Here is a 27,949-nt window from a genome sequence, read left to right as displayed (position 1 = left end):
CACTAAGTGCACTGCATTTTATAGCTTGCCAATAAATCATATGATGTTGGTACTGTTATCCCCATTTTCACAGGGGCAACTGGGGCCCAGAGAGGTTAAGTCATTTTTCTAAAGTCACACAGTAGTGGAGTAGTCCCAGAAGCCAGGCTCTCGCCACTGTCCCTGCCTGCTCCCAAGGATACTCCTTTTCTCCTCCAGACAAAGTTGCAGTCATCCCTGACTGGTAAGTTTCTGGACAGGGCTATGGTGTGAGTTGGTATGGAACTCAGTTCTCATATTCCAGTGTGGGCATTGGGAGCCTTGGCAGTTGTATCCTCTCTTTGGACCTCACTCTTCCTCCTCTGTAGGAGGAGGAGCATGAGGTTTCCCCAGGAGGGCTGCCTGCGGACAGGACTAGTGTCCCTGCCTCCTTGGGATGGAACAGTTGGGACTTTATGTTTCTCAGAATTAATGGAATGGACCACTGACATCTTGTAACTTTAATTTAATAAAAATCGATAATAACTCACAAAATGGGTAACATTTTAAATAAAAATACTGCTGGGGGTGGCCCAGATTCTAGGAGTTGGATTCTGGGGGTGGATGAGGGCTGAGGATTCCTCTTGCTCAGGGGAGGCCCCAGTGCCTGGCAAATGTGATTTGGAGCCCCCCATGTCCAGCTATTCTGTCTCCTTTGGAATAGGTGTGCTCAGAGACCCCAAGCACAGAATCGAGGCCCCAGGATTAGAAAGAAAGGCCAAGGCTAAGGAGACATTTTGGCTCCATCTTGGAGGCCCACTCCTCAGGTTGTTGCCTCTGGGCAGAGATTCAGCCACAGTGGGACACCTCCAGCCTGTGCTGCTTCAAGGTCAAGGCCTCGAGGTGGACTCTTCTCTCCTGAGTTCTTCATGGTTGAATGCCATGACAAAAAGTGCAGATGGGTTTGCTTAAAATCCATGCTAACTTTCTTGTAAGTGTGCCTTTTTGTATGGCTGAGGTTGGAAAGAGGAAAACTACATTCCCCAGACTCCCTTGCAGCTAAGGGTGGGGATTTGACTCAAACTTCCACCAACAGAAGCCCTTCTAGAGGTGTGGATTTGGGACCTGAGTTAAGTGGAGAGAGGCAGGCCTCAGGACAGCCACTCGCTGGTGGGGACAGTGGCAGAGGAATCACAGTTCTGCAGTCAACAGCTTCTGATGCAGTGGATTCCTGCAGGTGGGAGCAGCTTTCTGGTCACAACAGACATGATGAATCTGGCAGCTGGAGTTGTTCTTGGAAATTCAACAAAGACTCTGCTCCTCTAGCCTTTCCAATGATTTTGCAAGCAGCCAGGGAGCTGGTAGTAAATCCCTGTCTAATTAAGCCAGTTAAAATGGCTCTTGTTTCTGCAGCAGGATCCTAAGTGAGATAGATGCCAAATCTGAAAAGGGTCCCAGCCTTTCAGGCTGTCCTAGCAGGTCACAGAGGCCTGGCTGACAAGGGCTGGCTGGACCCTCATCCAGAGCTGCTTGGGACCTTGTTCATCCAGTGATGTGTGTCCTGCTTGTGCCTTTAGCTAATGGGCTCTATATCAGCCTGTGGGAAGAGGGAACCCTCATCCTGCCTTTTGGCTGTGGGCAGGAAGGTGGTGACACAGTGGCTGTAATTTGTGAGCTCAACTACTTTGTGTCTTCCACAGGCCAGAGCATCATTTCTGACTGGCCAATCCCTGGAAAAGAAGAACCATGTAGCTCTGGGTACAGGGGCAGCAGGAGAAGGTGGTTCTCAGACAACCCAAGGACCAGCTGCTGCCTGTGTCCACTGTGAGCTGAGGTCAAGGGTAGATTGGCCCATCACTGGTGTGGTTAGGGGCAGGTCTTAGGTCATGAGCATAAGAGGATTCTGTGTCCTTTGGGCTGCTAACTATTGGCTACATCCTGAGGCCAGGGCAGCCGGGCAGGAGGAAGACAGAGGGAGGTAGTCCCCCGCCCTTAGGAGGATGGGAATGAGGGCTGGGCAGGGCTGCCCTGAGGAGAATCCATGTCACATCCCCATCAAGGTCAGACCTACAGAACATCACTGCTGGAAGACATTGAGGAATCATGGAGTACCACCTCCATGTCACGAACAGAACGACAGTAAACAACCAGCTGGAGGTCTCAGAGTGGCTGAGGTGGGCTCAAGTCCAGACCTCCCATTTGCTGGGCAGGGCGCTTGCTGGTGGTAGTGGCCCCAGGAGGCTGTGGTCCCCCCTTGGCCAAGACTAGATGCGAACAGTATTGATCCGCAGTGGCTGGACGTTCTTGCCATTGGCGTGGCTCTGGCCGGGGCTGAAGTAGGAGCAGAGCTTACCAGGGAACTTCTCACGGAAGGTGTAGAGCCAGGACATGTCGTCGGCATTGTAGAAGATGAGCAGGCCCTGGTCGTAGTCCAGGAAGACACCCACCTTATCAAGCTTGTCCCGGACGTTGAGCCGCGTCCAGGGCTCTGTGCAGGCGCTGTACTGGTTACCGTCATGCATGACGATGCAGTAGAAGCCACGGCTTGGCTGGATCTGGATGCTTCCCTTACGGCTGGCAGCCTCATGTGCCAACCCGATCACCCACTGGGTCTTCTCCGCCACCACTACCTCCCAGTAGTGGACGCCACTACTGAAGGCCTCAGAGCCCAGCACTGACACCTCCACGTCAAAGCGCTTTGGGGAGTCCTGCAGAGGCTGTGGGTGCAGGTTCCCATAGGCCACAATGGTGCAGTCGTCGGATAGGATCAGGCGCTGGTGAGCAGTGCCTGGGTCCAGGGTCAGGGCGGCTGGAACTGTGGGAGGGGGGTGAAGGAGGGAGAGATCAGTAGAGAGAAGGCTGACTCAGTGTGTGACCCTGACTCACTGTGTGACCCTGAATACAACCCACCCTCTCTAAGCTTTTCTTCCTACCCTGTAAAATGGAAGGGTGTTGGCTAAGGTCTGCCTGCTTTATACTCACCTACAGGCCAGCACTAGTCTGGCCGCTTGGTCATTGGCTGATGCCTGGGCAAGGCATAGAGTGACTACTCCACTAATATTTGTAGAATTAACCAGAAGGAGGTTCAGAACTGGAGAATTTCAGAGTTGGGAGGGAGCATAAAGATTGGCCAGGTGCTACTGCCCCCTAGAGGGTTGCTTTGAAATCCCTGAAGGTGTTTGGATTGTCTCCTCCACACATAGGATCCAAGGATGCCAAAGACCTTGAATGATTCTTTTTTTTTTGGCAGCACTGGGGTTTGAACTCAGGGCTTCATTCTTGCTAGGCAGGAGCTCTACCACTTGAGCCACTCCACCAGCCCAAGACCTTGAATGAAAATGCACAGGTTTGTCCTGCCAAAGAAAGGACTATCTCACTGCCTACTCCCACCAGTGATGTCCACATGTCCCCAGGTGTTCCATCAGACATTCATATAGATGAAAAATCTTTTTATAATGACATGAAACTATAACCTAACTCCATTGCATGTATAAACTTTAAATAATTTTTTCAGTTTTAATATACACTGAGCATTTTGGAATGCAACTACTAAACTGGGGGAAGGCTGAATTTTTTTGTTTGGAACTTCACTAAGAATTGGTCACCTTTTTAGAAAATATAACCCTAAGGTCAACTCCTCTGACTGATCCAACCTCCCTCCGTGGGCCAGCAAGTGAGTTGGAATAGTGTTTTATCTACAATATGAGTGCCTGACTACAACACTGTTTTCCAGTGTGGTTCTACCTAATGACAAATGTTTTATTATAAACAATTTCCTTCTATTTTTCCTTCGTATGATAGTCAGAATATATATACACACATATTATATATGTAAACACACATATATACATTATATATATAAGGATATTCTTGAAATTGTGAAAAAGTTAGGTGATCTTTGAGACATTACTAATTACTTGTTATAACAAGTAGACATTGTGTCTGAAAAAGTTGAAAACCACTAATTCTAAGCCAACTTTTCATTTGACAGATGGAAAGACTGAGACCCCGAGAGGAGACATGACTGATCTTAAGTCAGCAAATACTAACAGAGCCACTGGCCTCCTGGCTCCAGCCCTTTGTACCAGTCCACTTCTCACTCACTGCCCCACTCTGCTCAGGCCCAAATTCCTTGCTCACACTGTCCCTTCACACCTCCTCTCTGCTACTGTGATCACCCCCAAAGGTCAATTCAAAGGGCCCACTCTCTGGAAGCCTTTCTGGCAGCCCAGCAGGCATGTTCCCTTTCACTTCTGAAGTTCCTAGTTATGTCTGTGCCCCTGTCCTGGCATGGAACATGATCTCCTGTGCTCAAATCTTACCATGCTTGCACCAAGAGGTCAAGGGCTAGGTACCCTTGAACTTAACTTTCCCCTGTGTGCACAGTGCCCAGCACAGGGCCTGGCACAGGGCAGGCCTCTGGAAATGTTTACTAATTTAAGTGATCCTGTTTGTGTTGGGCAGATGGTACAGGCTGGGTCTCCTGCCTCTGGGCTGGCCATACCGGCTAAGCAGGTCAATCTCAAAGTCTCAAGAACCCTTGTCAAGACCTCTGTTTACTTTCTTCTTATTCTGATGACTAGCTAAAGGATCAGAGACAATCTGGGATTGGTGCCCCTCAGTCTAGATGGCCAACTCCAGGCCAGAACAAGACAGAGGGGAGAAGTGGGAGATGGGCTCATGCCACAATTCATTGGTTGAAGGACATCTCCATCCAGCTCCCTGGCCCTTCCCTTCTCTATGTGAGCAGGGACATCATGACACTCGCTGGAGTTTTACTCCCTACTTCAGTCGCCTGTGGGCTGCGTACATGCAGAGAAATAAAATGCCTCAGTGGGGGTGATGGTCCCAACAGGGAGCAACAGCCAGTGCCTGAGCTGCACTTCTGTTAACACGTCCACTAACGAACTGGCCACTGACCCAAATCAAGCCCCTTCTGTGGTCTGTTGGAGTAAATTTAATTTCTACTCTTAGAAGTCAGAGAGCTGAATGAGAACAACAAGCCCTGTGAAGAGAGGGGCCAATGGAAACAGTTCTCTATCCGGGCACATAAAAGAGAGACAGCTGTGAGAAGAAAGACACCGAGTCTACAGGTGAACCTTGCCTGTAGTCTGACTGGTCACAGGGCAGCTGGTTAGAAGCAGAAGGCTCCTGCCCTGTGCAGTGTGTGTGTGCGTGTATGCGTGCGTGTGTGTGTATGTATGCATGTGTGTGTGTATTGTATGCGTGTGTGTGTATGTATGCATGTGTGTGTGTATTGTATGCGTGTATGTCTGTGTGTGTATGTGTGCGTGTGTGTGTATTGTATGCGTGTATGTATGAGTGTGTGTATGCATGTATGTGTGCATGTATTGTATGTGTGTGTGTATGTATGGGTGTGTGTATGTGTGCGTGTGTGTATATTGTATGTGTGTGTATATACATATGGGTGTGTGTATGCATGTATGTGTGTGCGCATGTGTATTGTATGCGTGTGTGTATGTATGTGTGTGTATGTGTGCATATGCGTGTGTGTGTGTGTGTGTGTGTGTGTATGGTGGGGGACAGATGGGGAGAGAAATTCCTAATCAGATAGAGATGGGGTTAGCCCAACACACAGTACAATGTGTCTGCAGCAGAGGGCAAGGGCTGAGAACAATAGCAGTTTGGAGTGCCCTTGCTAGGCAAGTGCTCTACTGCTTGAGCAATGCCACCAGCCCCTAACCCTCCCTTTCTTCTTTTTCAAATAGGGTTTTGTGTTATGTCCAGGCTGGTCTAGACTTCAGTTCTCCTATTTATGCTTCCCTGGTAGCTGGCATAACAGTTATGAGCCACCAGGCCCAGCTTATTGGTTGAGATGGGGCCTTGGTGACTTTTTGCCCAGGATGTCTTCTAACTTCAACCCTCTGATCTCCACCTCCAGAGTAGCTAGGATTACAGGTGTGAGTCATTGGCCCATAGGCTTCGTATTTTACAGGTCAGAGCTCATTTCTAGGTGGTAGGACTCTGAGTTCATAACCACAGAGGCTGAGTTGTGAGGGGGCCTGTCTGGCCTCTTAGGTATGTTGTCCTTCCCTGAAGCCTCTAAGCCAAAAGGCACTCAGGAAGGGTCACTACTGGGGGCCCTGGACATGCTTCCCTGCCCCTAGGCCATTACCACCCAAGAAGCATAGCCCAGCACCATTGCTTGGCAGCCAGTGGCTGGATTTCTTTGTTCTCAAGGATAGTGGCTGGCCTGCAGGGGCCTGACAGGACAGGAAATGTGTCAACTCTTTTCTCCCACCAGGCTTTTCAAAGAATCCGTTTCCCCAGGCCCTCAGCTGCATAGGGTAGGCACCACAAGACAGCTTCACATTCCTGACACTGAGAGGAACAGCATGACAGTCCTGGAGGCACAAATTACTGTACCCATTTTCTTAGGAGAAAAAATGGAGGCTCTCTGAGTTAAGTGACTTGCTCAAGTTGCCTCTTGGGCTGAAAGTGGAGTTGGAACATGAGCTGAGTCTTTTCATGTCATGTTCTGACCTTCATGTGGCCCCAGAAAGCCTGTTCAGTAAGACTGAGGGAGCAAGGATCTGATGATTCATGATAATGGTTGCAAATAGTAGCAAGTCTTACTAAGTTGCAGGATTATTACCCCAAATTAAGAAGTTAATGTAATTCTCATTCCTGCCCTGGGAAATAACTGTGGCTATCCCTGTTGTAGAGATGAGGAAACTGAGGCTCAGATGGGGGGGGGCTCTTTGTCTTGGGTCACACGGCTAGGCAGAGAACATGCTGGACTCCAAAATGATTGGATCCAGATGAGCAGGGAGTCGAGAGGAGCAGTGTCCGGTGTCCTTGGGACAACAGGCTGTCTGACCACTGCAGAGATTTGGGCCTGGGAGCTGCGTGATCAGACCAGGTTGGCAGAAGGATGGCTGGGGGGGGATGGGCAAGGGGTGGGTGGTGGTCAGTGGAAGCTAGCAACAGGTGCTAAGTGCGTCTTGCAGGCAACCTAGTAGGAAGCCTGAGCTATGGAGGGGAGAGAGGAGGCAGGAAGTTGCCAGAAGCCACAAGCTAGGTCCCTGGGGGCACCCCTCCCATCTGGACATAAAGGGCTCCTATGCTGGCAGAGAAGCCAGAGTGACTTCACAGGCCCCACAGACAAAGGAAGGGGCCCAGTCAACTGGGTCCCTGTTCTCTGACATCCCAGGGGCCTTTGTTGTGGGCCGGATGTTCAGGGTGTACACTGGTGCTCCCTCAGCCCTTTGGAAGGCAGCATTCTCTGCTCAGTGGTTTCAAGTAGGGCATTTTTGCTTCCCAAGGGAACGTCCAGAGACACTTACATCTAGTGCATAGAGGCCAGGGACGCTGCTAAGCATATTGCTGTGCACAGGTCAGTGATAACAGAACGTACTCAAGGGTCAGTGGTGCTGAGGCTGCGAAACCTGCCTGGGGCAGCCAGCAAGTCTCCCATCTATTTGCCTACCTGTGAGGATGGTGAAAAGGAGCCCTGGCATCTGTGTTAGTCAGAGGAGGAAACTGAGGCTCAAAGGAGGAAGGGGCTTATCCAAGACTGTGCAACAAGCTCCTTCATTCAACATTTAGTAAGCACCTGCTCTGTGCTAGAAACTTCTGGTACCAGAACCAGGACAAGGTCTCTTTTCTTCATTCACCATGACTGTGCTGGCTGCTGGTGATGGATTAGACCCAGTCTGACTCCTCAGAGCTCACAACAGAGACACCCCAGGGGGATGGCCCAGAACCACTGCCCTGCCCTGTCTGCTAGAAAATGGGCCCTTCCCTCAGCTGCTGCCCCGCTGCTGCCCCCCGCCCCCCATGTCAATGAGGGCATAGAACTGGGCTTTCAAGAACTAAGGGCTTCCTTTCACATCTATGACATCAGGAGTGACATATCAGATGAGGCCTGTGGTCCAGCACTTACATGTTCAGCAATTGTCCCCAGCCCTCTCTGTCCCTCCAGGGGCTTGACTGTGAACATCCTGGGGTCAACCATGTCCCTGCCTACCCCCCGCTCCTCACTCAGAAGCAGCGCCCAGTTCAAACATCATCTGTTCTGAACTTCCCTGGCCCCTAGACTATGGCCTCACCCACAGTCTCCTGTTGGGCTTCCATGGCACATGTAGTCCCTTGCCCACTGGACTGTCAGAGTTTGGTTTCTTGCTTGTCTCCCTTGACTCCTTCAAGTACCTCAAGTGACTTTTATTGTTAATAGAGTGGAGAATGAATCCAGGTGGAAGAACTCTGACTCCTGTGTGACCTTAGGAAGTCAGTGAAGCCCCCCTGAGCCTCCCCAGTTGCCCTCAGTGGTACAAGTGGAAGAGCATCTATACCACCACCTGGGGTACAGGTATGCTAACAGAACTTGCCTCATGTAGCTCAACAGGAGTCCACTGAGCTGAGTGGTTGTGTGGGTGCCCAGCATGGGCTCTGGGGTACAGCAGGTGCTCAGCAAGGCATCTGTGCATGTTCCTGCCCTGCCCACCCCCTCCTCCCCATCCCATGCTAATCCATGCATGTTACTGGGCTCCTTTAGGGATGGTGGGCAGAGCCTCACCTGGGTGGATATCCTGGAACAGGGATTTCCAGATGGTGTACTGCAGGGGACCCGTGTACTTGGAGGTCGGGAAGTCTTCATACGTCAGGTTGGTCTCATGGATTTTCCCCTTAAGCCTAGAAGGACAGCAGGGGAGAAGGCTACATGGGGGACAAGATTCCTGACCTCATGCTGGGGCTCTTTGGCCGCCTTGGGGCAGCTGATAAAAGGTGAAGTCACGAGTGATTTGTCTGCAGGACTCGGATACACGTGCCTGCTTGTGCCAATTCTGGCCTCTCTAGCTATTACTCTGCTTTCTCATCTTTAAAGTGGGTGCTACACTAGCATCAGCCTTTGAGGCTGTGTTAGCAATCAGTGTTGCTCCCCAATGAACCAATAACTGTTATTATTAAAGGCAGCTTTGGGGTGCAGGTGCCTAGAAACCTGGGCTTCAATCCTGGGCCCATCACCTAGCTGAAGGGCCTTGGCCAATTGATCTAGCTTCTCTAAACCTCAGCTTCTGCATATATGAAGTGGGGGGTGTCAGTGGTAACTACCACTGAGAAGGTTGTCATAATGTAAAACTTTTATAGAATAATACGTAACATCAACACCATTATAAATAATACAAGTAAACATTACATGATTATAATTAAATCACTTACCCTATATAATATAGACGCAATGTATTATATATAGACTAACATATAAAGCCTTCAGCCCAAGCTCTGGCACACATAGTTGTGCCATAAATAATTGCTAAAGGTGTGAATGAGTGGATTCTCTGCTGACAACCCTATCCATCAACCCCACCACCTCGCATGGGCTGGGAGAAGCTGGCCTCCTGGGGAAGACCACTGGCAGGTGGCACTTACCGCTCAGACAGGGAGGCCACCCCAGCCAGGAAGGTGTGCCGGTCGGTTTCAGCCAGCCGCTCCTGCAGGATCTGGGCACCCTCCTGCACCTTGCGCAGCTGCTGGCTGTAGCGCTGGACCTTCTGTTCAATGTCAGTCAGTGTGCGGGCTGTGTCTGCCTCCAGCTCCTCCAACATGGCCTTCTGCCTCTCACGCAGCAGCCGGTGCAGCCGCTCGAAGGCCTCACCAATGGTGGTCCGCAGGCTTTTGGTGGAAGACTGTGTGTGGGGGGACAATTGCCGGTAGTTATGGCAGGGGGTGCAGGTGCTAATGGAATGCAGCATGAACCCCACTGTGTTCAGTCCCCAGGGAGAGGAGGAAGCTGAGAGCCTCAGCTCTGCAGAGAGGGAGAGTGGGAAAGACATGCTAGGTGGGGGCGACTTGAGCATAAGTGTAGCTGTGAAAAAGGACCGGCACAGTGGGGACAGCACATAGTCAAGTGGCCAGTTAGGAAATGAATGAAATGGTCCAGGAGAGACACCAGGCCATGGAGGTAAAGGGGAAGGTATTATTATGCCCAGATTTCCAGCACACCTTCCTCCTTCCTGGCTGGGGTGGGAGCAGGAGGAACGGGGAAGCTGGAGAAGGAGAAGGAGCAGGGAGAAGATGGGTTCAGCTTGGGATGGAAGCTTTCATTTAGAATGACTCATCCATGAGGCTCAAGGGAAGATGACAAGGACATCACAGAGGTCACAGAGCTTCATAAATTGAAAGATGCTTGGCAAACCTTGGTGGTCACTTGCCTGTCCTGCTACCCCTAAGATCCTTAGCTGAGAAGATTGTAAGGCTATTGTCAGTGAAGGACAGCACGGACCTGTATGGTTCCCTCTGCCCTGTGGGCATGGAAAGGCCCAGGAGGACAAGGATGAGGAAAGGACACAGGATTTGGTGCCTGGCAGCCTGGAAGAGTCTCAGCTCTGGATCTCTAACTGTGGCTTAAGCTTCATGAACCTTAGTTTTCCTATTTGAGAAAGGAGTAGCAAAAATAACATCGCGGGAGATGATGAAGATAAAAATGGGTGTCCATTAAATCTGTGACATGGTCCCAGATATGGAGAAAGAACCTGGATATAGAGAAGGAACAGGTTTTATTTGCATCCTGGGAGTCAGTCCTCATGAAGAGATGCTTCTGAGCAGGGGTCCTGAGGATAGGCAGGTCACCAGTTGCTGATGGATGGACAGGCAGAGGGAACAGCCAGAGGAAAACTGAAAGTCAGGCGACACAGGACACGCAGCATGTGGGGATTGCCTCTGCAATTTCACTTTGTGGGCTTTGGGCTGGCAGTTCATGGAGTCAGACACCCCACTGTGTTCAGTGCCCAAGGCTCTGTGGGAGGCTCCACAAAGGCTCAATTAGGGCTTGTTCCTTCCCGTAGTGGCTGCTGGCCTGCAGGAAGAGTTGCTGGCAGTGGGCCAATCTCCCTGCGCATGCCCACCCAGCACGCCAGGCAGACAAAGAGGGGGTGGAGGAGAGGCTGGGGATGGACAGCCAGGCTACAGCTGCCTCCTGGAGCCCCTCACCCAGGGAGGGCTGAGGCTGCTGCTGACAGGGAGGATGGGGTCTGCCTCCCCAGCCCCTCTGGAGCTGTACTTCACAGTTCCCAGGTCCCATATCCACTTGGTCTGGCTCCTCCTAGTCCACCCTGCAGCAGTGTTCACCCACTGGTCACTTTCTGCAGATGGAAAGTCCTAGTTTGCCTCCCACCTCAGGGGCCACTCCTCATTCCAGACCCAGCTTGAAAGTTCCCTTCCCCAAGATGCCTTCTTTACCTTTTTCAGAGAGTTAGATGTCTCCAGAGCATTTGCAAAAACACTTCTAATACACTATGCTCCCTGGCTAGCGGGTGAGCCCTTCCTGGGTAGGAAGGACAAATCCCCAGCTCTGTCCCCCAGGGCCCATCTCAGGGGCCTGGCACAAGGCTGGCAGTCAGGAACAACTTGAAGGGTGAAGGAGGGAGGGAAGGAGGGTCATGATCAAGATTATGCCACAAAGCTGGGTGTGAGCTGCACCTTTTTTCCAGGCTGGGGCTTCCAGTGTCCCAGGACAAGGGTTATGAGTAGAAAAAGAGGATGGAAGGCAGCAGCTCAGAAGTGGCATGTCAGAGTGACAGCCAGGAGCCCCCATTGTGTCTCTGATGGGCCCTCCCAACCTCCCCAGTTTGCTAGCCACAAGGCCATACATCTTGCTGAGGACAATCCAGGAGACATCCTATTGTGAGGCTGGAATACACACTACGTGGAAGTCCCCAACTTGTCACTTACTACCGTGGGGCCTCAGGTTGATCCATCAGTTTCCTCACTAATAAAATTTGGATAACAACAGTTCCTACTCACAAAGGTGTTTTATTTTTCTTTTTACTCATTCGCTCTACAATTACTTATTGTGGATCAGACACAGTGCAAGGTTTGGGAGTCCCAAAGTAGTGGAGGTGACAATGAAGGGGAAACTCAATTCTCAGTGCTTTCCAGGGCAGAGACACCCTGCCCCCAACCCTCCTTTTGGTACCTTGGCTGGGAAAACAGCCCCCAGCCCAGCTCAGCCTGCAACACACTAGGCCTGGGGCAGCTGAGGCCCTTTCAGAAAAACACCCTGTCAAGAACATGACACCCTCAGGGTCGACCAAGGAAAACACAGGGCCAGAGGAGGGAGACTAGACAGGACCCCAGGCAGGGCCACTGGAGGGCAGGCACTGCAGGAAAGCCAGGCAGGCACCAGGTGAAATATGGCCTCAAAGCTGCCATTGGCATTTCTTGTATAAATATCCTAGTCCAGACAGGAAGCAGGGCTGGGGGAACTGGAGAGGGAGGCAGCCCTCACAGGACCCCCCAGAGGCAGACAGATGGACAGGAAAGCAGGGCAGGAGGAGGTCAGTGGAGAAAAATAAATGTGAGGGAAGAAGAGAAGGGAATGCTGCTGGGGTGGGGGGGGAGCGGGAACAGACCCTCAGATCCACGCTTCTCCAGAGAGAGGCTTCTATTTGTTCCTTATCACTGGAGAAGTGCAGAGTCACCAGAAATGTGGGGGAAACTGAGGCTGTGAGAAGTATTGAGGCCACAGCCCTGTGCCTGTTTCTCATCTGTTGCCAACTGAGCGTCCTGCCCAGAGGCACTCTGGAATGTTCTCTGAAGAAATATGTGTCATGACCTCCCTGAGACTTCACAGCATGTTGGTGGTCACGCTGGGGTACAGATCTAAGCTTCTAAAGGCATATCAAGGGCTCAGGGTGACCGCTGGAGGTCTGAAGTTTCCCGGCTTTGCTCCAGCTGCTGCGGCTCTCCTCTAATGGGAGGGGGCAGCCTGAGCCCCCCTAGATCTCATTCCTCTTTTCACAGGGATTCTGCAGGGCTCCTTCCAGCCCCGGAGTTCTGGGTTGAGCCCAGCAGAGTTTCCACTGTACAGATAACAAGGCTGGGGGCCCAGAAAACTAAACTATACAATTTACTCAAAGACCCGCCCCCCATCACTGCAGCTAGACAGAAGGATTTTGCCTTACTTTATGGCCTGAGCAGAAAAGGGGAGATGACACCAGGGCTGGCTTAGAGGGGACATGCCCAGGGTTGGCTTGCTGGGCAAAGGACATGTTTAATAAGGGGAGCAAAAAGAGACTGGAGACACTCTCCAAGCCCATCAAGGCACTGGAGATTTTGGGAAGGTTCCTGGTCCCATCCCAATTTCCATCTAAAATAGGAAAGGAGAAATGGTCCCATCCTCCCCCCAGGCATCAACCCAAATCCTTGACCCCTCACCTGGGGGCCATTGACTGTCACAGAAACCCCACCCTCAGCCCCCTGCCCTGCTTCTCTCATGCCAGGTTTGGCTCCTCAAGTCAGATCCCCTCTGGGGACCCGAGGCCCGCCCTTCTCCTTCCCAGATGACCCTGCCCCCAAAGTCCCACCCCAGTGCCAGGCTCACCTTGGTCTCCGCCAGCTGTCGCTTGAGCAGCTGCAGAGCCTCCGTGTGCTCCCGCTCGCTGTCCTGAAGGGCCTGAAGCTGCTCCTTCAGCTCCCTCTAAAACACATGCACGTTAGCACAGGGGAGCAGTCCTCACTTGGCCTGCAGAGTCCAGCCTTGCTCTCCATGAAGGGCATCATTCTGACCCAGCCCTTCACCCCAACACCCCTCTCCCATTACACTCCTGTAACCATCAAGTCCTGTACAGTCTGTTTCCTAGACAGCTATAGAATCATCTCTATCTTTCATCTGGATTTTTGGTAACAGCCTCCTCTCTGCGTATCCTAGGAGTTTTGGTCTCCCTGAGTCCAAATTACCTCTCCATGCATGCTACCCTGTCATATCCCCACTTAACCATTGGCTTCTCGCTTAGACCTCTAATGGGGAACACAGTTCACAGCTACAGACTCGCCCCCACATTCTCTGAGCGCTCGCCTGGGCTAGGCACTGGTCTCTGTCCTTAATTTGTAATAATTCACTGGAGGCTTTCGCTAGCCTTAAAGTCAGCACTACGATTATTCCGATTTTTGGATGGAGAAAAAGGTACACAGAAGAAATGTGCAACTACACATGTAACCCTAAGGCCAGAATGGGAACCCAGGCATCTATCTGATCTTGAGGCCCATGACCTAAGTCAGGGGACACATTTTCTACAATGGTGATACCCACGATGACTAACGACAACAAACCCACAATAGTCGAGACATCACCACGTGAAGTAAAAACAGGATCACTACACTGATTTTCCATTTGTCTCAGGTAGGCCTTGCCTACATCGCTGATACCTTATTTGTGATGGACTTTTTGCACTAATTTTGGTGAAGAAATATTGCATTAAATATGGTTCATGTCGATACTGGAGTTGTTTGGCACCTGCTCCGATCCTGTGCCTCCCGCCCTTCACCCTCTGTCTCCATCCTCCTCACTCTCACTCTCACTTTGCCAAGTGGGCTTCTTCTGCTGCTCTGGCATCCGAGTTTATTCTAATTGCAGGACTTTACACTTGCTGCTTCTTCGGGCTGGTGCCCTCCACTGTCAGCTTTTCTCATGGTGACTCTTGTGTCATTTTCTCACCAACTCTGAGTCTTGTCTGACCACCCCGTGGACGTGGGCATCTCCTTACACCTGTCCCACACCTAACTTCACAGTCCTGGTAGCATTATCCCCTGTCCGAAGTGAGTACTCATTTACCTGCCTGCATGTTTATTGCTGCCCTTCACTGGGATGTGATTTCACGAGGGCAGGAATCTTGTCTGGCTTGTTCTCTGCTGTATCCCAGGGCCCAGAATGGTGCTAGCATGAAGCAGGGCCTCCGTAACTATTTCTCAAGTAAATGAGTGGGTTGTGGAGGTGGGTGTTCTCCTGCACAGCATCCAGCTGCCTGCACTTACTGAACCCCTAGCCTTTGTACCATATCCAGTTGACCTCCTGTCTGTCCCTCTTCCTTCCCCAGTTAGCCCACAAGTCCTCCAGAGCTGGCCTTACTGCTCTCTCCCTATGCCCTGTACCCAGCAGTGGCCTTGCCCAGAACTAGGGCTAGAAGTTTGCTGTGTGAATGAATTTCCATGGAAACAGCCTCTGAGCAGGGCCTGGGGTCCTCAGTCAGCTTCAGCTGAGTGATCCCAGAGATCAACCCACTCTCCCACTCATTTACCTCCTCAGAGTAGGTAGGATCCTCAGCAAACATCTGGCTCGACTAATTTTACAGACTAGGTAACAACATAGGCAAATGGTCATGATGACATGTGGAGGGAGGAATGCAGAAAATAAAATTATCTTTGCTGACTATCACTTATTCATTCAACAAATATGTATTGAGCAGCTATTATTTTCCACTGAAGACAGATACAGTCCCTGCCCACAAGGATTTTCCTGTCTAGTGGAGAAGACAGACCGTATATAGGAAAAGTGATCACAGAGCAAGACAATTATCAGTGTTGTCTGTGTTATATAAAAAATAAAATAGTATGGGGTGGGGGAAATTTTAGATCCCGTGGTCAGTGAAGGTTTCTGAGAGGAGGTAACAAGAGCGATGACAGCTGAATGATAAGGAGGAGCTAGCCATGAAGAGAGGGTAGGAGAGAAGGATGGGAGCAGTGTGTTTTGTGGGACACCATAGTGTCTGCCCATTTCCACGGTGTAAACGCTCCTGCCGAAGTGGACCTCTAACTGTTGGTGTGAGCTCACCGGACACAGGGGCTGGTGCAGCACACCATGGCCTGGAGCCCTCTCCCAGGGACATGTTTTCTGGGAGAGAGACAGACACCCCATTGAAGTCAGCTATGGTTAGGTCTCTAATGGTAACAGTTGATCCCCATGCATCTGAGTCTTCAGAGCAGAAGACCCTCATACACCCGAATGCACGATGACCTCGCGTCAGGCCTGCCCTGACAGCCTTGGGCCTGTCCAGCTTGGCACTTAGTTTGGCCAAAAGAGAGCTACTGGAGGCGATGGGCCAAGTGTTACCGTTCTCCTCCTATGTGGTCCCCCGGGTCCACGGAAGGCCCAGCCACATGGGCGGCTCTTGAGTATTTCTCAGAAACAGCCCTGGAGACCATATTCCTTTGCTCAGGGCACCCAAGGGACTTGGACAAATTCCTCCCTGATGTTGGACTCAAGGAATAAGGAGAGCTGGCTTGCCCCTTCCTTCTGAACTCCAGGAGTGACAGAACACTCATTCAGTCATTCCACAAATGTGCTGAGGGCTCCTCGGGCCCCCATGGTGCCACATCAGGGGTGGGGAGAGGGATGAGGGACAAGTCCTGCCCCGTGATGGCATAGGGCATGCATGAATTGGGGAGATGGGGACACAGACACATCACAGCAAATGATGTATAGTGTTAGGGGCCCCCAGACCTGCCCCTCACTAGGGAGAGATGCTTCCATCTCTGTGAAAGGCATCCCACCCACACCAACCAAGCCAGAAAGGCGTCATCTTGACACCTCCCACCCCAAACCAGCCCAGTCACAGGTTTGCCCCGCCATCTGGTCCCTCCTCTCTTTACCATGGTTCCTGATTCGGTTTTTATTACTTCTCTTCTGGGCTGTAGCCTCAGGCTCCTCCCTGCCTTTGCACTCTCCCCACTGTCCCAAGCACCCCACACAGCACCTGGAGTGACAGATGTGAAAATGGTTCTCCCCCTACCCTATGCCCCTCTGCAGTGTCTGGGAAGAAGGGCACAATGACCTTAGAGCAGCAATCAAGACCCTTCACCCCCTTCCCCAACCCTTGCCAGTCTTATCTCTTGGTTTGGATCTGTGCTGTCCAATATGGTAGCCAAGAATCCCATGTGGTTACTTAAGTTGCAATTAATTAAAATGAAATAAAATTGAAAATTCAGTTCCTCCAGTTGCACTGCCCTCATTTCAAGTGCTTAATAGCCACCTAGGACTAATAGCTACCGTATCAGACAATGTAGATGCAGAACTCTCCCATGTTCCAGAAAGATCTATCAGACAGCACTAAGCATCTCACAGTGCTCACCTCTGGGCCTCTGCATGTGCTGTGTCTGCAATGCTCACACACAAGAGTTTTTTTCCCCTACGTGTGGGACTTGTGGACCAAAGGTTGCCTCCACTGAGAATTCATCTGCCTCCTCCCACACTGTGGTCAGACACTTCTCTGTGTGCACAGGCCTGTCCTTGCGACACTACTTTAATTGCCAGATTAGCTGTCAATCTCCAGAGGGCAGAGACCATCTGGGAGATTTTTATACTCTCGGTACCTACAACAGGACCAGGCACAGCCTAGCCTTCTGTTTTGCAGGGTGGACCTGCCCAGGGATGAAGCAATGCCAGGTGTCCACTCCCCTCTGCAAGGATGGTAGGAGCCAGCCATAAAAATGGGGTAAGACAGGAGAATGGGGGCAGCAGCCCAGTATGCAGCTCTCCCCAGGTAGGCCAGGTTTGGAGCCTAGAAAACAGCCACCTTAGGAAAACCAAACACTGGGACCTGCTCAGATAGGCTAGGTTTAGGAAGCAGTCAGTGCTGTGTCACCCTACCCCACAGGTCTCCTTCTCATGCTGGGGCCAGAGAGACTTGGGTTAGGAGGCTGGCTCTGCCACCCACTAGCTGTGTGCTCTTGGGTTGTCACCTAATCTGTGTCCTGATCCCTTGTTTGCCAAGTGAGGATAATAATATCTTTGAGGGTTGGGAGGGCAAAATGGGACAACAGTAGGGAGTGTTCACCCTCCCAGGGCACAGAACCTGGCATATACCAGGTGCTGAGGTATGTGATGAGGCTCCTTAGTCATTTCATGTCCTTGTCCCATACTGTGTCCAGGCGGCCCCTTCCTGCCTCCTCCTATGCCAAGAGCAGGAAGGGCCAGAGGGACCATCTGTTCCAACTCCCACAACTGCCAGGACAGGAAACAGAAGTCCAAGGAAAGGGAGTGACTGGCCCACGGCCACACTGCTCACCAGTGGAGAGTAAACCGGAAAGTCTACTCACAGCAGCAAGGCCAGACAGGAAACAGGATCTGTTGATAAACTCCTAAGTGACAGAGCCAACCCAGAGGAAGGACACTGTGACTACAGCCATGCCAGAAGCTCAAGACCAGAGGGGTTGGAGGTGGACATAGTTTGGATTTGAATTTCACAGGCGTCGCATCATCTAATTCTCACAACAGTCCAGTTAGGGTCCATCTTATGGAGGGAGGAATTGAGGATCAGAGAGATTAGGCAGCTTGCTTGAGGCCACACAGCTAGTAAAAGACAGAGGCTCCGAGTGACTCCAAAAATCCACGTCTGAAACCACTCAGCCTCTCTGCCTCCCATTCAACTCAAAACAGCAATGATTTCTGAGCACCTGCTGAGCATCAGGCTTTGTGCTGGTGACCCTGGGACTAGAGGTACAGTCCATGTCCCTGAAGTGTTTACAGTTAGTTGAGGAGGCAGAACCTCAAACAGGTACAAGGAAGACTAGGATTCACATGGGGGATTTGTCTAGAATCTGATGCAGCTGTCACTGCCTGGCCATGCCTGTGACACCTTTCCTCTACCTCAGTTTCCCAAGCTGAGTAAGACTTAACAGCTTCAGCTTCTCATGGTCACAACAAGCATTAAATGACTTAATTCCTGACCTGACATGCTGCCCAGGATGGGCTCAATCTAAATTGTCACTATCATCGTAATTATATGCAATCGAGGCTCGGAGCTGGGGGAGCATGGAGGGTGGACTTTATTTCTGGTGAAAGGGTGGGGAAGGCAGATGGGAAGAACTCCTTCAGTCTCCAGGCCATTCCAGGCAGAAAGGATTGGTCAAGCATGGGTACACTGTGTGTGCAGGAAGTGGAGGGGTTGGGAATGGCCAGAGCCACTTACGTGACAAGTAGGTGGAGTCACAAGCTAGAAAGGCTGGCTGGGGCTAGCGAGGCTGGGGTAGGGGTGGAGGAGGCCTTAAATGTCAGCTGGGAAGATGTGGACTTGGCAGGGCCCCATCAGAGCTGGGGCAGGGCAGGGTGAGGGACCTGGGGAAGGACACATTTCAGAGGGCAAAGTGAGCACAGTTACACGAATCTATCAGCTGCAAGTCTCTGGGGCTCCCATTGGTTTGGAGAGGTCAGGACTGGGAAGTGACCAGGGGAAGGCAAATAGCAGGGCTCCTCCCTAAGGGGAGGACAGAGAGCCAGGGCTCAAATGCTTTCAAGGCCAAGACCAGCCTTCTTCCCAGCCCAAGGGACAAAGATGCTGTGGAAGACATCTTGGCTCTGGCTTTGGGGACCTTTCTGACTCTGGAGTCAGAAAACCTGGGTTTGAATTCTAGCTGTGTGGTCTTGAGCAAATCACTTCTTGCCCTCCTGGGGCCCGGCTCCAGAAGTCTTATCTGTAAAATGAGGGTAGGAGCCCTTACAGGGTTGTGACAAGAGTCCTGAGATGCCAGCTATGAAAGCGTGAGGCATGGCCTTGGGGCCTCCCCTATTCTCCAGGCCTGGGCACTGCTCCCATCCCCTCTCCCACCCAAGGACGCCAGAAATCTTAACATGGTGAAGTGGACACCCCTCCCACCTCTGTGCTCAAAGACGCAGATGCACCTGCTCCTGCTGACAGACATGAGTTCTCTGGCTCTGATATCTTTAAGCCTCAACACTTTTGGGTCCTTTGGAGCTGCAGAGACCCTGGCAACAAAGGCTACCTCCTGCTCCAGGGCCTCCCACAGTCTACATATTCTGCCCTAGGGAGAATCCAACAGGCCATACTTGCCTGTTCAAACCTGTCCCTGGCTCCCCAGTATCTTCAGGATCAAGTTGTGTGTATGTATGCATGTGCAAGTGTGTGTGCGCGTATGCTAGTGTGTGTTTACACATACATGCGTTCAAGGTCTTTCCTGAGCTGGTTGAGCTTCTTTCCCATTCTTGTGCCCCTCCCCCACCCACTCTTCCACTCCAACTAAAGGTGTGCTCACACCTCCTCCCTCATCCCTGTCACGCTCATAACCTGAGTTTAAGTTCCAGCTTCCGGGGTACATGGTGGCGGTGTTACCTGAGACACAGCAGGGGGTTGCTCCAAGGATTAAATGAGAGCCCTGTCCCTTCTCAGTGCATACCCTAGCCACCGAGTCTGTGGATGTGTTCACTCCTATGGCCCATACCCTCTCTGCTCTCACCACAAAACACTCGGCACATCGTTCAAGGCTCGGCTCAGCCAGATAAGCCTTAGTTGCAGCAGTCTACCAGCGTATGGGTCTGGCTCTCAGAACCACTCTGGGTCGGTCTTACGTGGCCCTTGTCCTAGGCCCAACACTGGGCTGGCCTCAGCAGCCATGTTGGGAGACACGATTAAGTGCATCACTGAATCCACACAGATCCCTCCTCCAAATCCTCCACGTCCACCCTCTGTGTCGTGTCCCACAGAGCTCAAGGTCAGGAGACAGCTGACAATGCAGAGAAAGCAACCCTGGACTGAGCGGGGACAGAGCTCTGGTTCCCCTGCAGTGAGCCAGTTTCCCCATCTGTAATGTGGGGAGAGAGTTGGCCAGATGGCTTTTGGGGCCCCTGCCCTTTCAGATGCTCCCTGAGGTGATTAGAATGCTGGTGAGGAGGGGCTTCCAAGTCAGACAGAACCAGTGGATCCCAGCTCTTCCTCCTACTCACAGTGAGATTTTGGTGAGTTCTGAGTCTCCCAACCTCAGGGTCATCATCTGGGAAATGGTGCTGATCCTCATCCCTCTCAAAGGAAAAGGGACTGTCACAAGGATTAAATGCCCCTCACACAGCACCTGACACATAGTGCCCAAAGCACTTTACTTTTTAGAGTTGTTATTCTGTTATTGTCACCTTTTGTCACTAGATTCTTTTATTTCTAGAAAATAAACATCTTGGGGTCACCAACTTCATTGAGTTTCAATACTGTGGCCTGGCAGAACTGGGCTTTCCTGGCTGTCCAGACAGCTGCAAAGAGGGAAGCGCACATGCCGGCAGCCAGCCCTGGGTTTGACCCCTTCCAGCCTCGCCCCCACTGATGCTGCTATGTGCACAGAGACCTTGTCCTCTCCTGGGAAAAGTGACAGGAGAAGCTGTTTCCCTAGAATGCAGACAACCCAGCTGCCTCCCTGAGCATGGTACACAGTAAGTACCTTGGCACCCGTCATTTCTTGGAATAGGCAGCATCTCTCTCTCTTAGATTGAGAAAAAGGCGGCAGAGAAGGCCACACCTTCTACCCCACAGGAAGAGACCAGAGCCAAGATCTAAACCCCTCTGCTCCCATCCCTGATCTTTCCTCATGGAGTGGCCTTGGCCTCTCTGGATCACTATGCCAGCTCATCAGGGCTCCCATCCAAGGCCCATCCCCTCTCTCTGCCTTTGTTGGCATGAAGGAGGCCTTGGGAAAAGCTCCAGTAGTCACATGAGGCCTGGAGGGGGTGGCTGAGATGAATTGGATCCTCTCTCCAGGGGTCAGGAACCTGAGATGGCCAGAGAACCGGATGCCATGCCTGAACAGGATGACATCCCAGTCACCTGCCCTTGGGGCATCAGCTGGCACCAACAGACTATGTCCCTAGTCTGGTCCTGTGCTGAGTGTTCTCAATGCAAAGACAGGCAGGGTGGTGGGGGATGATCCCCCAACCCCTGAGGCAGTACAGAGGCTGCATTCAGTCCAGTAGATTGTTCTCAAGTCCTGGCCCTGTCCTTTACCAGCAGTGTGACCAAATAAGTCACTTAGCTCCTCTGAGCCTGTCTCCTTGCCTGTACAAGGAACAAATGACAACAGTACCCATCCTACAGGTGCTATGAAGATGAAGCCATATAAGAAAGCTCATGAGGATTGGCTGAGAAGCCCCAAAGCCTTTGGAGATGGGTTTCACCCTTTGCTCTGTAGTCCAGGTGCTCAGCAGTGGTAGGAAAAAAAAAAAAAAAGAAGATACCAACACACACTTCTACACAACCATATGGTAATTGTAGCCATGGGTGCAATTCGGGGGGGGTTTTGACTTTTACATTGTATTACTTCACTTCCCATGTAAATTTTATCAATAGAATAAATGATGATATTTTAAAATCACTGGGTACCTGCTGTGCCAGGCACAGTAGGTCATATTATCCCCATGTTATAGATGACACTTTGAGGCTTAGAGAAGTGAAGTGACTTGACCAAGGACATGCAGTATGCAGGATCTGACCCCTGAAATCTGAAGTACAGAGCAGGTCTGCATGGCAGGTCAGGGAAGAAAACAGCTGCGGATTAAAATTCGAGTTGAATCTGGAAAGCTGAGTGAGATTTCCCTAGGGTAGGTTCTTGACCAGGGGTGATTTTGACCCAGGAGACAGTTGTCAATATTTGGAGACATGTTTTGCTGGTTATAACTTGTGGGAGAGTGTGTTGCTACCAGCACCTATTGAGTAGAGCCCAGGGATGCTACTAAACGTCCTGCAATGCACCGGGAGCCCCATACAACAAGGAATTTCCTGGCCCCCAAATATCATTAGTGCTGAGTATGATGCAACTTGCTATAGCTGTCACTCACTGAGTTTTTATGCAGCAGCTCAGTACTAAGTTCTTGTAAACATCACTTTATTTAATCCTAACCCCATTAGGGAGTTAATGCTGTCAATAAAGGACCTGAGGCACAGATATGGCAAGCCACTTTCCTAAGGTCACTCAGCCAGGATGGAACTGTCTGAGTACAAAGCCAAAACATTTAATTTTTCCACTCTGCTGCCTCTAGGCTTTAGAATAAATGTAGAAGCTCCATGCTAACTGCTAGGTAGGGTGTCCAGAGACTCCAGCTGAGAGCCTGCCTCCTCTAGCTTCAAGGCCCTGGGCATGTCCCCTCCTCCCCCCTACTGTTTCTCCATCTGTCAGTGAACGTTGCACCAGATGATCTCCAAGACCCTGCCAGCTCTGAGACTGTCATTTTCCAGCACAGAGGCCCCAGCCCAGACTCCAGCAGCTGCTAGCTGCTAGGGGAGGTGGGGAGTGAGGGTGGGTGCAGCCTCAGTCCCAGTGCATTAATTAATAGCTAATGAACCCTGCTCCCCAGCCCTCAAGGAGGAAGAGGTGGGTGGAGGAGGGTGGCCCCAGGGGGGAGGCAGATTTCTCTGCCACCACCTGGCCAAGCCCAAAGGGGATACAACTCAGGCCTCCTTTTCAAGTGAGACAGGTGGAGCTGGGCATTCACCCAGTGGGGCACATAAGCTGTCAGAGTCAGGAGGAGAAAGGATGGGAACATGAATTGACCCAGCCCCTACTAGTGCCAGGCACCTTGAATAGCAGGTTCATTTCAGGATGGCCTCAGGAAAGTCCAGGTAGGAAGGGATCATTCTGACTCTATTTCACAGACATAAGCATCAAGGTTTACACAACACTACTTGCTGAGTTACACAGACAGTAGTGTATAAGGCAGGTCTGGGACCCCAGGGTGTCTGACCCATAGGACAATGCACTAGAGAGTGAGTGACAGTCTTGTTTCTCTTCTCACCCTAGAATGAAAGTGTTTAAATAATATTTAGAGAGGATTGGAGGTATGGCTCAAGTGGTAGAGTGCCTGCTTTGCAACCACAAAACCCTGAGTTCAAACCCCAGTCCCACCAAAAATAATATTTGGAGAAAATATATACTAAATTTCTCCTGCATTCCCCCATTACATTCCAAGACATTAATTTGGATTTCCTGGTCTGCACATAGGAGAACCAAGGGTTCAGATAGGGACAGCCTATCTGAAGTCAGATAGGAAGGGAAAGGGGTAAGCAGCAGGAGACGTATCCAGCCCAGACTAGCCTGGGCTCTCTAGACCTGGTCTCTTCCTGTCTGGCAGTGTGGCCTTGGGTAAGTCACAGCATCTCCCCAGACCTGTTTTCACATCTGTAGAATGAAAAGGTTAGGCAGGTGACTTCAAACTCTCACACCTGTGCCCAGTCCTGCCAAAGGCTCCTAAGTGACTTCACAGATGGGGAGATGGGGATACCAGCACCTTGTACCGGGGGCTCTGGTAGGGAGACTGGCCCTATACAAGCTCTCAGAACCCCCAGTCTTTGTTCACCCTCTGATGGGGACTCCATCATCAGGCAGTCAGACTGGAAGGGGGTTAGTGGTGTCTGGGGATGAAAGGAACTGGGGAGCAATGATGGTGAATATGGGGCCTTTCTCCTGGGGTGCAGTGATTGTGAATATGGCCCTTTCTCCTGGGAACAGTGATCATTTCCATGGGCATCTGCTAGATGCAGGCTAACTTGAAGAAACTTATGTATGGAGGGGGATGAAGGAGGAAGCTGAGACCACTTACAGCGCAGGGGAAAGTAATTATTTAGCTCCTAATTAAGTATCTTCAAGTCTGAAGAGTTTACAGCCTCCCAAGCTAGCCTGCTGCATATTAATAAAGTATTTTAGTCAAAAACCTTCCACTTTCAAACATTCCATAGTGTGAGGCAGCTTAGGCCAGGACTGGTCATTCATTCATTCATTCATTCAGCTCTTACTGGTATGTAATATGGGCTTAGCCTTGTGTCAGGCTTTGGGGCCATTAATATGAGAAATAAGAGACTGTGCCTGACCTTTGGGAACTGTGTACTAGAACAATATCCAAAGGCTAGGAATATGGGGCTGCTGGGTTGAAATGGTTTAGCTTAAGAAAAGGATTCCAGGTTCAAATAAGCTTGAGAATCAAGAACAGAGGAAAACAGATTACTTTGCTGAAAGATTTCCCTAAGCGTTTAGTTTCAAATGAACACCAAGAATCCTCCAATTGGGGGGAATGGAAAATGTTATACTGCCCAAATATAGCTGATCTTGGAACACACCATACTTATTGATAAAGAACATTCAGGAAAGTACGGTTCTGGTGCTATTGCTTTTGGCAGTGAAACCTGAGGAAGGCTTAGTAGGGAAGACATTTTAACAGGGCCTTGAGTTGAGTAGCAGTTGGTCTGTGAAGATAGGAAGGTTTAGGCTGACTGTGCTCCACAGACTTTCACTGAGTCCTCAAAGATCCGGATGTGGGTGAGAGAGACAAAGAGGCCATCAAAAGCCCATGGAGAGGGCTGGGGGCGTGGCTCAAATAGTAGAATGCCTGCCTAGCAAGTTCAAGGCCCCCAAGTTCAAACCCAAGTACTGAAAAAAAAAAAAAAAGCTCTGGAGACTCCTAGAGATACACCTTCCCCCACACCCAACATTCCCAAATCACCTCTTGACTTTATTCTCCAAATCTGGAATCTTCAAGCCCTGGCTTCACTCTGAATTGGTCTATCCTCTGACTTCACTTCAAAATGGTTCTTGCAATATCTAGATTTGATCCCTTAACCCCTCACAGACCTTGGCCTAACCTTTGGCATCCGAACCTGCCCTTTCAGTAGTTTGCTGATCTCAACTCCTACCCCTATCTTGGACTTAACCCGCACAATCCAGCCTCGTCCTCCCCCTAGGTCATGATGCACACCTGATCCAGGGTCTGCCCCACTATGCCTGCAAACCTGCTATAGCTCAGCTGTAAATATATGCAGACACCGCTTCGTGGCCACGCCCCCAGTCTAGCCCTGACTGTGGTCCTGCCCTTATCCAGCTCTGATGTCTCCAAATTTGCCTCAGCCAGTAACTCTAATCTAATTTGTTCCCGCAGTCCCACCGCACCCTCGACCTTTCCCCAACCAGGGACACAATCCCATGCCAGATCTGTGTCAGACACGGCTTGGCACAGACGGCCTCAGGCCCCGCCTCAGGTCCCGCCCCTTGCCGAGGTCCCGCCTCATCCCGCATTTAGTCTCATCTGGCCCTGACCCTGCTGGCAGCCCCGCCCCGTGACAATTCTGACTGGGTCCTGCCCACGGCCCAGCCCGACCCCACCCCCGTCCGGACCCGCCCCCGTCCGGCGAGTCCTACCACACACCTGCAACTCCTCGAAGGCATCGTCGATGCCGGTGACCTGGTGCTGCTCGTGCAGCGCGGGCTCATCGCAGAAAAAGCACAACAGCGCGCGGTCGGTGAGGCAGAAGAGCTTGACCTTGTCGTGCGCCTGGCACGATCGCGCGGCCCGGCGTGCATTGAGGATGGCGTCCAGCGGGAAGGCGCTGTAGCGCTCCACGATGTTGGCCAGCTTGAGGCTGGGCGCGAGCGCGGGCTCAGCAAACGTGCGCCGGCACTCGGGGCAGTCGCGGGCGCCCTGCGCCTCCTGCCGCACCCAGTGCTCGGTGATGCAGCGGCGGCAGAAGTAGTGCTCACAGCCCAGGCTCACCGGGTCCTGGTAGATGCTCAGACAGATGGAACAGAGCAGCTCGTCCTTGAGGCTGCACGCCATGGCGCCGGGGGCGGTGGGGAGGGGGGCCCGAGTGGCAGGGGGACGACGGAGAGAGCGTGGCGCGGCCGGGGACAGCACCCAGGGAGCTGCGCGGGGCCCAGGCCCGCAGAGACACAGGCAGCAGCTACCGGGGAGGGAAGGGGGTGCCGTTCGGGAGGGAGGCGACAGGAGGACCGGATATGGGGTACAGACTACCCGGGATGCGCGCCCGGGAGGGAGGTTTCGAGGTAGTGGGTACCCCAGAGCGATGGGTGCTGGAGGGAAGAGATCGAGGGTGTCTGAGGGGAGGGGCTTCTGATGAGAAGGTTTTAGAGGACGGGACAGTCCGAAGGGACGAGGGCTGGGAGAAGGAGATCCAGGAGGGGGGCGGAGGCCACAGAGGGGCTGAAATCTCTGGACAGGGGCAGCTGGGGGAGGGGGATAAGCTGGGGATGGGGAATTCTGGGGGAGAGGGCAGTAAGATCGAGTCGCACCGCGGCTGGGCCGGGCAGAGGCGAGGAGTGGCACCGGTCCGCTCAGCTGAGCGATGCCGGCCACAGGTCCCAGCCCAGCGCGGTCCCTTACCCCCGCCTGCTCAGTGGCCACAGCTTCGGTCCAGCGCAGCCTCTCAACCCGGAACCAGCCGAGCCAAGCTGCCGGCAGCCGCGGCTCCCTCCCCGCCCCCGCGGGCGGGACCGAGAGGCTCCGCCCCCGCAGCGGGCGGGGGGAGGGGAGGAGCCTCCTGACTCCAGACCCCGCCCCGCCTCCACCATCCTGCTCCCAGGAAAGTGAACCCCAGCTGTTCCTTCAGGGTTTGCATAGCATCCAGGTTTTGCATAGGGTCCCCGCGGCAGGGGGCGAGGAGGAGGGCAGCTAATGTGAGAGGGACACCGACTACATAAGGAGCATCTTTCTGGATCATCAGTTTGAAGAGCTGGAAAAAATATTTTTTATTAAACAAGAACATGTATAATTTACATAGAAGGTAACTTTTGCATAGATTATAAAGATGAAACTCGAGAAATGCACTCACACTCTTAAGCTTTGGGTCCCCTTTGCTCTTCACTTTCTTAAGGACTGCTTGGGGGAGAAGTTTGGGGGAGTCCTGGCTCATGCCTGACCCCAGGGCTTCCTTCCATACAGGAAGCATTTCTGCAGTGCTCTGTGTGTGTGTGTGTGTGTGTGTGTGTGTGTGTGTGTGTGTGTGTGTGTGTGTCTGTGTGTGTCTGTGTCTGTGTGTGTAAGGAGGGTGGAGCAGGAAAGAGGGAGAAATAGTAATGGGAGATTGTCTTCTGTGCCAGATGAGGCGAGGGATTTCTAAGCAAATGAGAGGGTGTGTGCAAAAACAGATGCGTAAAAAGGGAAGGCGCATTTGGGGAAGTGCGAGTTGAGTCTACTGTACTCGCACAAAATAGGGTGGGGTGAGTAAAGGGCTGGGGTGAGGTGGAGGGCATCCAGGGTCATGGTAAAGAATTTCTTGAAGGAACTGGACTTTCTAGCAGGGAAATAATCTGGCGACATTTGGGTTTCATGAAGTGTTGGAGATGCTCATCATGCCCTTAATGAAGTGAAGTCAGGGCCCCCTTTGCCATGTGTTTATATATATATATATATATATATATATATATATATATATATATATGTCCTAGCGCTGGACAGTCAGTAAAGATGTGCAGCTGAGTAATAGCAGCAAAGCCTTGGATTGCAAGAGGAAGGAAAGACTGGCCCCTAGGGAGGTCGCTGTTACCATAGTGCATGCAGTTGAGACCTGACTGTAGGTCAGGAGAGAAGGCCAGAAGGCTAAACATCAGAACTTGCATTCAAACCCCTTGTTCACTCCATTCCAACAGTACAGAATGACTCGCACTTCCCGAAGGTGCCCTCCCCTTTCTCACCTCTGTT

General features: G+C 51.7%; 1 protein-coding gene across 2 annotated transcripts; it reads right to left on the bottom strand.

Moving 5' to 3' along the window:
* Positions 1 to 469: 469 nt before the first annotated feature.
* Positions 470 to 26,707, bottom strand: Trim62 (tripartite motif containing 62). 2 transcript variants are annotated; one of them, XM_020181841.2, is made up of 6 exons: positions 26,633 to 26,707; positions 25,661 to 26,192; positions 13,304 to 13,399; positions 9,352 to 9,608; positions 8,498 to 8,613; positions 470 to 2,773 (listed from the first exon to the last, which is right to left on the bottom strand). In XM_020181841.2, exons 2-6 carry the CDS (start codon positions 26,066 to 26,068, stop codon positions 2,223 to 2,225), a joined length of 1,428 nt encoding a protein of 475 aa, XP_020037430.1. In that variant the 5' UTR covers positions 26,069 to 26,192; positions 26,633 to 26,707; the 3' UTR covers positions 470 to 2,222. The 2 variants fall into 2 exon arrangements, with proteins under 2 accessions (XP_020037430.1, XP_073936755.1); XM_074080654.1 differs by having other exon boundaries at positions 25,661 to 26,704.
* Positions 26,708 to 27,949: the final 1,242 nt, after the last annotated feature.

The sequence above is a fragment of the Castor canadensis genome, chromosome 7 (genome assembly GCF_047511655.1).
Source record: "Castor canadensis chromosome 7, mCasCan1.hap1v2, whole genome shotgun sequence".
In the NCBI taxonomy this organism is placed as follows: domain Eukaryota; kingdom Metazoa; phylum Chordata; class Mammalia; order Rodentia; family Castoridae; genus Castor; species Castor canadensis.
Note: the sequence above shows the minus strand (reverse complement) of the source record. Positions and strands in the feature narration are given on the sequence as shown.